Source organism: Aedes albopictus, chromosome 3 (genome assembly GCF_035046485.1).
Source record: "Aedes albopictus strain Foshan chromosome 3, AalbF5, whole genome shotgun sequence".
NCBI classification, from domain to species: domain Eukaryota; kingdom Metazoa; phylum Arthropoda; class Insecta; order Diptera; family Culicidae; genus Aedes; species Aedes albopictus.
In genome coordinates this window covers 123,341,762-123,352,839 of record NC_085138.1, presented here as the reverse complement: position 1 = coordinate 123,352,839, position 11,078 = coordinate 123,341,762, and the positions used below count along the sequence as shown (strand labels likewise).

The 11,078-nt window shown below is 41.3% G+C and overlaps 1 protein-coding gene across 1 annotated transcript; it reads left to right on the top strand.

The window, feature by feature from the left end:
* The first annotated feature begins 1,249 nt into the window (after positions 1–1,249).
* On the top strand, positions 1,250–3,837 carry LOC115253519 (mucin-5AC-like). The gene is made up of 6 exons (XM_019687670.4): positions 1,250–1,495; positions 1,555–1,743; positions 1,807–2,124; positions 2,185–2,327; positions 2,385–2,498; positions 2,556–3,837. The coding sequence occupies exons 1-6, from the start codon at positions 1,327–1,329 to the stop codon at positions 3,786–3,788; spliced, it is 2,166 nt and encodes a 721-aa protein (XP_019543215.3). The 5' UTR covers positions 1,250–1,326; the 3' UTR covers positions 3,789–3,837.
* The last annotated feature ends 7,241 nt before the right edge of the window (positions 3,838–11,078 follow it).

Genomic DNA, 11,078 nt, shown 5'->3' with positions numbered 1-11,078 from the left:
AAACAAAGCGGCATCTGTTTCGCGTAGTGACTAGCAAAAACGATGAAACACTTCTTTGATAAACTAATATCAATCGGTCATGTAGGGTGGAAGCTCTGTTTAGTGAACCTGACATTGATCTGAGGCATTGCACAATGAAACAGCTTAAAAATAGGGTTTGAGTGCCATAAGTAATCTCACGCTCCCAATTTCATCCTATTCGAAAACAAGTGATTTGGGCACCGATTTATTCCGTTCCTTTTGTTTTCATACGTGCTCACTTCTATCAAAAAATGCAAAAATAAAAAACAAAACAAACAGCGCTTCAATCCTTTGTATTTCATAGGATGAAAATGGGAGCCACATGCTTAATAAGGAAACCAATACCCTGTCCCTTTCGTGACGAACCAGCACAATTGTGCTGTTGAGCAATAACAGTTTTGTGTAATATTTTCAACTGTTTAGTCTTTGGTTTACCTGATGTAAATTGTTTTGATAATTGAGCCATTACTTATACTTGCATGTGTGCAAACAAACTTTTGTTTATGTTGTATGTGAAATTGGCCACAACAAGTTAAATAAAAAGTGAGCAAAAATTGTAAAACATGAAAAAGTTTTATCTGTCGCAAATTTTTAATTTTCGATTTATCTAGGTGGACAAAGCTACGAATCGAAAGACAAGGAGTAGTTCTAGCGAATGCCAAAGAAAAAAATGATGATGTGTTAAAAGGTCAGAGAGTTCTGGAGAGCCAAATTTGAGCAATTTGTATGGAAATTTCACTTTTTTAAGCTCCGTCACGAAAGGGCTATATGAATCAATAACGAAGCTCAAATATTGGAACCCTAAGATGAACTAAAATAATTTATTTTTTTTTGGCGTTACTTTACCACTAGACAGGAACCTGTCTTTCAGCATGATGTTCTAAGAGCTCTTCGTTGATCACCTTCTATGCCAATTCACGGTTTTTGTGTTCATATATTTTCTTCATCACGCATCAGATACCGAAATCTAATCAAGAAAACTTCTAATATGAAGCGAGTTCTCGAACCAAGCCACTTTCAGCACGACTTTGTTTAGCTGCTGAGCAGGGTCACAATAATATCTCTGTTGTAGCTATATTAAGACAAATTTACGTCATATACGCTGTTTTCAGAAAACCGCCATAATCGGGGCGAAAGAACACTGTTAAGTCATTGTTAGAATGAACAGAACTTCACCCTTAGTGGCGCCTAAGATTGCTTCATATGTTTGCGCTGGCAATAATGGAAATATGAGAAGAATCCAAGGAAGAATCAACTATTTAAGTAGAATAAATTGCTTAGGTTTAAACCACTCCCGTTTCCACAATGAAGATATTAGGTTGTATAGTGCTACTGGCAGTGGTTATCAGTTGCAGTGCCTCTGTGATTGGTCGAGGACGAGGACGTCATCGCGCCACCGATCTACACCCAGACCACAGACATGGTCCGAAACGAAATGGAATGAAATTCGCTACGAGACCATCGGAAGAAGTTGGTAAGTGAACGCGTGGTGATTCTGTCGTGCTTTGACAACTAGTGCTGTGAATTTTTCAGGAAGAAGGTTGAGAAATTACAAGAAAGGCGTCAACAAAACGAGGCCATTCGAAGCTGGAATCGGAACATATCTGGAGTTCGATTTGATGGTCGAAGACCCAGTTGAGGCCAATGCAATCCTAGCAGGAACCTATACCTATGTGCGCTGGCCGCAAGCGGTTGTGCCGTATCAGATCATCGGCACCTTTAGTGAGTTTTTTGGGTTTTGAGAAATAAGTGCTAAGAATATCTACAAACCGCGTTTCCCAACAGCTGCAGCCGAGTTGGCCAACATCCAGTGGACCATCAACCATTACGCGGAAAATACTTGTGTCAGATTTGTTCCACGCACCACGGAGGAATTCTACATTAAAATCAATAATAGTGCAACGGGATGCTGGTCATATGTGGGAAGGCATTTGGATAACAATTATAACTTAGTGAATCTTCAAAATCCAGCCTGCATGGAAACGGGTACGGTAGCACATGAGTTCATGCATGCTCTCGGGTTCTACCATGAGTTCACTCGCCCGGATCGCGACGATTGGGTCAGCATTGATGAAGGTGCATTGGCACCCGAATATCAGACAAGTTGGTTTACAAGTGCTTTGACCGAAACTTTGTGAAATCTTAAATTTCATTTGTTTTTAGCAAGCTTTATGAATGCCAATTTCGGAAAGAAATCTGCAGATCAAGTGGAACTCTATGGCATCGAGTATGCATATGGCAGCGTGATGCACTATTCTAAGTGGGGTGGAGCTGTCAGCTATAATCGACCTGTGATGAATAATCTTGTAAGGATATTTATTTGAAAGATCCTTGCTTGATAACATAATGTAATTTATTTTTAGAAACCATGGCCTTTTAACGACTTTGGAAATGATACGGGACTCTCGCTTCCAGATATTAAGAAAATCAATTACATGTACTGTAATTCAACTACTATCACAACTACCACTGCTGCGGTGAGTATATTTGTATTATATGTAAAACAATAACGTTATTGATATATTATGTTTCAGACAACTACGACAAAGGCTCCAACAACATCCACAACTCAGGCGCCGACCACAACAACAAAAGCGCCTACAACTACCACTTTGGCCGCCACGACTACAACGAAAGCACCCACCACAACCACCTTGGCCCCTACAACTACAACAAAAGCACCTACTACTACCACTTTGGCCCCAACTACTACTACAACGAAAGCACCCACAACTACCACTTTGGCTCCAACTACGACTACAACGAAAGCACCCACTACAACCACTTTGGCCCCAACTACGACTACAACAAAAGCACCCACTACTACCACTGTAGCCACTACGACTACAACGAAAGCACCAACTACTACCACTTTGGCCCCAACAACTACAACGAAAGCACCCACTACAACCACTTTGGCCCCAACTACGACTACAACAAAAGCACCAACTACTACCACTGTAGCCACTACGACTACAACGAAAGCACCAACTACTACCACTTTGGCCCCAACAACTACAACGAAAGCACCCACTACTACCACTTTGGCCCCAACTACGACTACAACAAAAGCACCCACAACCACCACTTTGGCCCCAACTACGACTACAACGAAAGCACCCACAACTACCACTTTGGCCCCAACTACGACTACAACAAAAGCACCCACTACTACTACTGTAGCCACTACGACTACAACGAAAGCACCAACTACTACCACTTTGGCCCCAACAACTACAACGAAAGCACCCACTACAACCACTTTGGCCCCAACTACGACTACAACAAAAGCACCAACTACTACCACTGTAGCCACTACGACTACAACGAAAGCACCAACTACTACCACTTTGGCCCCAACAACTACAACGAAAGCACCCACTACTACCACTTTGGCCCCAACTACGACTACAACAAAAGCACCCACAACTACCACTTTGGCCCCAACTACGACTACAACAAAAGCACCCACTACTACTACTGTAGCCACTACGACTACAACAAAAGCACCAACTACTACCACTTTGGCCCCAACTACGACTACAACGAAAGCACCTACTACAACCACTTTGGCACCCACAACCACCACTTTGACCCCAACGACCACAACCAAGGCTTCAACGACCTCAACCGCTGTCGCACCAACCACAACAACCACTCAGGCTTCAGTTACCACTACCACAGCTCCAGCAGTGACGACACCTGGAGCTCCTAGTAATTGTAAATGTTGGTTTGCGGCTTTGCAGATTTGCTTGCTGTACTACTAAGCTGTCAGTGTTGGAACAAAATATAAAAATTACTAAATATATAAATATAAAAATGAATGTCTGTCTGTCTGTCTGGCCCTTATGGATTCGGAGGGGGGTTTTGAACTGGGGAAGGTTCTTAGCTTAGTGTGAAAACCCTCCCACTACTGGAAAAGGGGGTTCTATACAGATGAATTTGCGAGACACTTTTCTATGGAGCTGTACGTAAAAAACCACAACTTTCTTGCGAATAGGCAGAATAGCATTCGGTATGATGGGTTGAACACTTTGCGATGACTCAAATTCCTGTTAAAACTATTTAAAACTTGACATTTGGATTATATTTTGGAAGGAATCGTATTGAAACTTACAACACGTCATACAGATGCTACACTTATCGCTGATGATACGGAAAAATATTGGATTCTGCCTGCTTTTTCCCCTGAAGCTCATACTACGGCAAACAATGCCGTAGTATGCAAATGTTGATTGGTGATACATATTGACTTTATATTCTGAGTTGCAGGAGGAATCGTTGAGATATTGGCATTACTAGTAGTCGTTGTGGGCCGACCATAATAACGACATAACGCTTCGGAGTTGGTATCATAAAATTCGTCGATAAAAAGTGACGGCATTTAGGGCAAGTTCAAAAGGTTGGGAATAATTATTCATGCAGTCGAAAGGCTCTTCTATTTTCATACATACATTTAAAATAAGACGACTGAGATCGGTAGATTACCGGGATTACATGAAGTAAGCCACTTCTCTTGGATGACGCTGCTGCATCATTATTCACCACTTTATTTGTAATGCGTGGTAGTCGGTGAAACCTGGATTTGATGCTAAATAATGTTATCAAACTACGCATTTTCTGATTTAAGAAAACTCATCAGTTGATAGCTCTTAGACTTGAAGTTCGCTTGTTTTTAGCTGGCGTATATCTTCTTCCAAGACCCAGCTAAGCTGCATAATCGTTGTCTGTTACCTTCTTCAGCGTATTCATTGCATCCTCTGCTTGCTGGAACATTTAACCTTAAAGAACGTTTGTCCTTGTCAATTAATTTGCATTTCTTCTTAATCCACTTTTTTCTTCATCCGGCTGTAAATCTTCGTCTGTTGACTAGCTGAGGTTGCTTGGCGGTCAATAGACGAACTTGTCTTCAACCCATGCGTTATAGACGGTAGCGATTATTTCGTCTTTCGCGTTTGAAATATGTAGACCGGCATTGCTGACACTTGAATTCACTTGGGGCTATGGAAAATAATAAATTTACGATGAAAAATTTTAGCACCGACTCACCTGGTTTACAACCAAAACACAAAACACCGTCAGCTATCAACGGTTGTGTACACTGAAACAAAATTCTACTTCAAAAGCAGTCAGTTGGCAACAAATTTTGTCACACTATGGGCGCAAGGTGACTTCAATCGCAACCAAATTACGATGGCTTTGTTTCACCGTAACGGAAACGAACTATGGGGTATAGCCACAAAGTATCATACTAAAATTATTTTTATTTCTTTTTATTCGTGAATTTAAGCTTATGCTAATCTCTCACACACATACTAAAAGTTTCCATTGAGCTGCCCAATAGTGAATCGTGGAGGAATCCCCAAAGGAAACTACTGAAGGAATCTCAAAAGAGAATTCCCGGATGAATCCCAGAGGCATCCCCAGTGAGAACTGGAGGAATCTACAGATGGAACTCATGGAAGAATCCCCAGAGAAAACTCCTGGAAGACTCTCCAGAGGGAACTCCTGGAAGAATCCCCATAAGGCTCTTGGAGAAATCTTCAGAAGGAACTATTGGGTGAATCCCCAAAGGGAACTCCTAGAGAAATGCACAGAAGAATTCTTTAACCTTCATCCAGCCAACGTACGTTTTCTACCTTCGGAAAAGCACAAAAATGGTCATAACTTTTTTGTTTTTCGATGGATTTTGATGAAATTTTCACAACTTCCCGAAAAACTCTTCTAGTTTATGATGCCGGGAATATGGGTGCCTGGTCCACATGGCTCCGGAGTTATTCCGGATTGTCTTGGGGTACCAAAATTGGCCACCTACTTTGCGCAGCGTATATCTCAAGATCCCGATGAGGTAGAAGTATAGTGTCTTCGGCGAATTTGTTCAGCAGGTTAATAACTAACTGGCAACGGCGACTTTGGTTCGCGATTCGGCCGTTAGGCGGCGCCAGCGTCAAAAATGTTCAAATCCTCATATCTCAGAAACCTGATAAGATAGAATGATGCTGCTTTCGGCAAAATTCTTCAGCTAGTTCAGGACGACCTGATAGTAAAGTCTTTGGTTTGGGATTTATCCGCTAGGTGGCGCATTGTGTCTGAAAAATTCAAACACGTATATCTCGATACCCTAATGAGGTACAAGCATGCCGTTTTCGGCAAAGTTGTTCAGCAGGCTAAGAACTATCTGGCAACGGCGGCTTTGGTTCGCGATTCGGCCGCTAGGCGGCGCCAGTGTCAAAAATGTTTAAATCCTCATATCTCAGAAACCTGATAGGATAGAATGATGCTGTCTTCGGCAAAATTCTTCAACTAGCTCAGGACTATCTGATAGTAAAGTCTTTGGTTTGGGATTTATCCGCTAGGTGGCGCATTGTGTCTGAAAAATTCAAACAGCTATATCTCGATATCCTAATGAGGTACAAGCATGCCGTTTTCAGCAAAGTTGTTCAGCAGGCTAAGAACTATCTGGCAACGGCGGCTTTGGTTCGCGATTCGGCCGCTAGGCGGTGCCAGTGTCAAAAATGTTCAAATCCTCATATCTCAGAATCCTGAAAAGATAGAATGGTGCCGTCTTCAACAAAGTTCTTTAGCAAGCTAAAAACTGTCTGAGTCTTTGATTCATGATTTATGTGCTAGGTTATTCGCTACACCGTCTCTGACCCCCTGCAGACAAATTTTGTCACACCACAATATTACTCCGTTTATTCTTCCGGGAATGTCTCCGGGAATTTGTACTGGAACTCTTCCGGGAATTTTTCCAGCAAATTTCTCCGGGAATTTCTCTATGAATCCCTTTGGAAATGTCTCCGGGAATTCTTCCGGATTTTTTCCAGGATTTCCTCTGGGACCAACATCAGGAACTCCTACGGAGATTCCTTCACGAATTCCTTCGGTAATATCCCCAGGAAATCTTCTGGGGATTTCTCCAGGAGTTCTCCTGAAATTCCTCCGGATTTCCTCGGAAAATTTTCCCAGGAATATCTCCATGAGCTCTTCCGGGAGTTACTCCATGAATTGCTCCGGGATTTTCCTCAGGAGATCTTTGAAGAATTTCACCAGGAGGGATTTCTCCGAGAGTTTTTCTAGGAGTTCCTCCAGGAATATCTCCGGAAATGTCTTCGGTAATTCCTTCGGGAATTTCTTCAGAAAATCCGCCAGGAATTACTTCGGAAATTTCTTCCAGAAATTGTCCGGGAAATTCTCCAGAAATTTTTTCAGGAATTCCTTCGGGAATTCCCCCAGAAATTCCTCCGGGAATTTCTTCAGGAAAACTTCCGGTTTTAAAAAAAATCCACTCAGTCTTCCGTGATTTTTTTTTCAGAAAATCCTCCGAGAATTTCTCCAGCATTTCCTCTGGGAATTTCTCCAGGAATTCCTCTGGGAATTTCTCTAGGACTTCCTCCTTTGTTTTCTCCAGGAATTTCGCCGGGAATTTATCCGGGATTTCCTTCGGGAACGTCTCTGGAAATTCTCCCTGGAATTTCTACAGAAATTCCACTAGGAATTTCTTCAGGAAATCCTTTCAAAATTTTTCCTGGAATTCCACTAGGAATTTCTTAACGACTCCTCCGGAAATTTCTCCGGGAATTCTTCTGAGACTCCCATCAGTAATTCCTCCACTGATTTCTTCAGCAATTTCTCCAGATTGTTTCCAGGAATTCTTTCGGATATTTCTCCAGGAATTATCCTGGGGATTCCTTCAGGAATTCCCTCAGGGGATTCCTTCAGAGATTCTTCCAGAAATTTCCTTCGGGGAATCCCCCAGGAAGGAGGATTCCCTGGAGAATTTTCCAGAGGAATTGCTGAAGAAATTATCGGAGGAAATCCTAGAGGGATTCTCAGAGGAATACTTGGTGAAATTCCCAGAGGATTTCCTGAGAAAACCCCGAAGATTTCCTTTAAAAATTCCCGGTGGAATTTCAGAAGATTCCCCGGAGGAATTCCTGAAAGAATTCCCGGAGGATTTTCTGGAAGATTTCAAGAAAAATTTCCCAAAACCATTCCAGGATAAATTCCCGGAGGTATTCGTAAAGGAAGTCTTAGAGGAATTCCGGGAAAAATTCTCGAGGGTTTTGTGAAAAAAAATCCTGGAAGAGTTTTTTTTCGGGATCCAGGAATCCCTGAAGAAATTCCTGGAGAAATTCCCAGATGTGAAAACAAAAAAAAACGACAGTTTTCCTTAGAAAACTCCCGGATATATTCATGGAGAAACTCCTGGAAAAATCCCCAGAGAAATTCCTAGAGAAATTCTTGGAGGAATTCCTATAGAACATCCCGGAGGAATTCCTGGAAAAATGCCCGGAGGCACTCATGGACGAATTCCTGGAGAAATTCTCAGTGAAATTTCCGGAGAAAATCATGGAAAAAAGTCCGGAGGAATTCCTGGAAAAAATCCCAGAAGAATTCCTACAGAAATTGCTGAAGGAATTCCTGAAGGAGTTCCTGATAGGAGTCCTAGATGAAATCCTGGGAAAATTTCCGGATTAATGCCCGGAGGAATTCCTGGAGGATTTCCTAGAGGATTTCCCGGAGGAACTTCTGGAGGATGTTTTCTAGAAGAATTTCTGGAAGATTTCCTGAAGAAATTACTGAAGGAAGTTCATGAGGAATTCCCAGTGAGAAATTCCTGGAAAAATTCCCGAAAGAGTTCCTATAGAAATTCCCAGAGACATTCCCGGAAGAAAAAAAAGGTGCCATCTAGCGAATAAATCACGAATCAAAGACTCAACTATCAGACAGTTTTTAGCTTGCTGAAGAACTTTGTTGAAGGCGGCATCATTCTATCTTATCAGGATTCTGAGATATAGAAGTTTGAAGATTTTTGACTCTGGTGCCACCTAGCGGACGAATCTCGAACCAAAGACGCCATTGCCAGATAGTTCTTAGCCTGCTGAACAACTTTGCTGAAAACGGCATGTTTATACCTCATTAGGGTATCGAGATATACGAGTTTGAATTTTTCAGACACAATGCGCCATCTAGCGGATAAATCCCAAACCAAAGACTTTACTATCAGATTGTTCTGAGCTTGCTGAAGAATATTGCCGAAGACAGCATCATTCTATCTTATCAGGTTTCAGAGATATGAGGATTTGAACATTTTTGACACTGGCGCCGCCTAGCGGCCGAATCCCGAACCAAAGTCGCCGTTGCCAGTTAGTTATTAACCTGTTGAACAAATTCGCCGAAGACACTATACTTCTACCTCATCGGGATCTTGAGATATACGCTGCGCAAAGTAGGTGGCCAATTTTGGTACCCCAAGACAATCCGGAATAACTCCGGAACCATGTGGACCAGGCACCCATATTCCCGGCATCATAAACTAGAAGAGTTTTTCGGGAAGTTGTGAAAATTTCATCAAAATCCATCGAAAAACAAAAAAGTTGTGACCATTTTTGTGCTTTTCCGAAGGTGGGAAATGTACGTTGGCTGGATGAAGGTTAATAATCACCATAGGGATTATGCCAATAAAGGTGAAACTACTTCAGAAATCTCCAGAAGGAAGTCATGGAGGAATCCCCAGGAAAAACTTGTATAAGAACTCGAGGAGAAATTACCAATAGGAACTGCCCCAATAGGAAGTTACCTCAGGAGACAGAATTCATGGAGGAGTCATCAAACAAAATTCATGGAAAATTCAGGAACTCCTGAAAGAATTTCATCTGGAGGACACAATTCCCTTCCTACACATATAAAAATAATGAGATTTACACCACATTCTTCATTTTAGTCATTATTACAATATGGAGTTTGCCAAGGCTAGTAGAAAGCATGCCCACTTACCTTCGTCTCATCCCAGGGGCTGCCTAACCTGTAGTTCTGAACGGTATGACGTCCCAATTGCCGTCGGATGCTGGACGCCTGGTTCACAACGGTTCACCCTAAGGGTGTGATCGTTCTTCGGCGGGCTTCGAGGTCGCTTCGCCACACTTCACACGCGGGAATCACGGGGTTTCGGAAGTATTCCGTTACATTCGCTATTACACTGTGGCCACTTCGGCCAATATCGTTGCCCACCCGATGGCGCGTTCACACTTTCGAGGCCAATTGGGTTTTTAAATTAAGAATAATATATTGATTTTATTCGAAAGAGCACTTTTTTTAAGCCAGTATGATTTTTTTCAGATTTTTTTAACTTTATTTTGATACCTAAATTCAATTACAAAAAGATTTTTTGAAATCACCTTTTGACAGCTGGGCAACTGCTTGACAGCTCCGCCCAGTACGAAATGCGACGAGGGGTGATTCGACAAATCGCTCCCATACAAACTTTAAATCGATTTTTAAATAGGTTCCCGGGCACCAAAGTTCATGAAAATTTGGATTTCGGCTCAGTTTGGCATGTAGATTGTGAATATGGAATTATCTCAACACCACTAAAGAAGCCAATTCACGCGGTCCTTCGGACTTCGGTTCAACATACACCATACAGATTTATAGGGTGTCCCAGAAAGTATGGGCACAACTTCGAAGCTCTGCCATTTGGAAACGGATGCATGATTAATCTTTATTTTCACACATATCCTGCCTTAATATATTAACATCAAATGCCAATTATTAGAATTTGATTTTTACACATCGTTTTAATACGGTAGAACTTTCCTTAGAAGACCTTTTAAAGCTTCTGCACAAATTGCTATATTTTTCAATAACATCGCTTAACAAATTGTTTTCCACGCATGAAATTAAGCATGAAAAAAATTTCAAAAAATATATACGTGATTTTCTACATGCGTATCTATGATACAAATATTAAATTGAATTGAAAACATGTACTTTCGAACCTGAAAATTTAATTCAAACTCAAAAATTGATATTTTTGAAACTCCGAATTTGAAATACTTGAAAACAAGCTTCTAAATATGTATCACAGCATGCAGAAAAAGACAAGTAAATTTCACTATAAGTTAAATAAATACTCCAGCTTTATTAGGTGTAGATTGATTTTTTTTAAATTCTCGTTAAAACATGTTTTAAAACTCGAATGTCTGTGGTCATGTCTCATCTAGAAACAGAAAAAAGCGATTTTTTCGATTTTCTCAAAATTCTGAAAGGCCAGT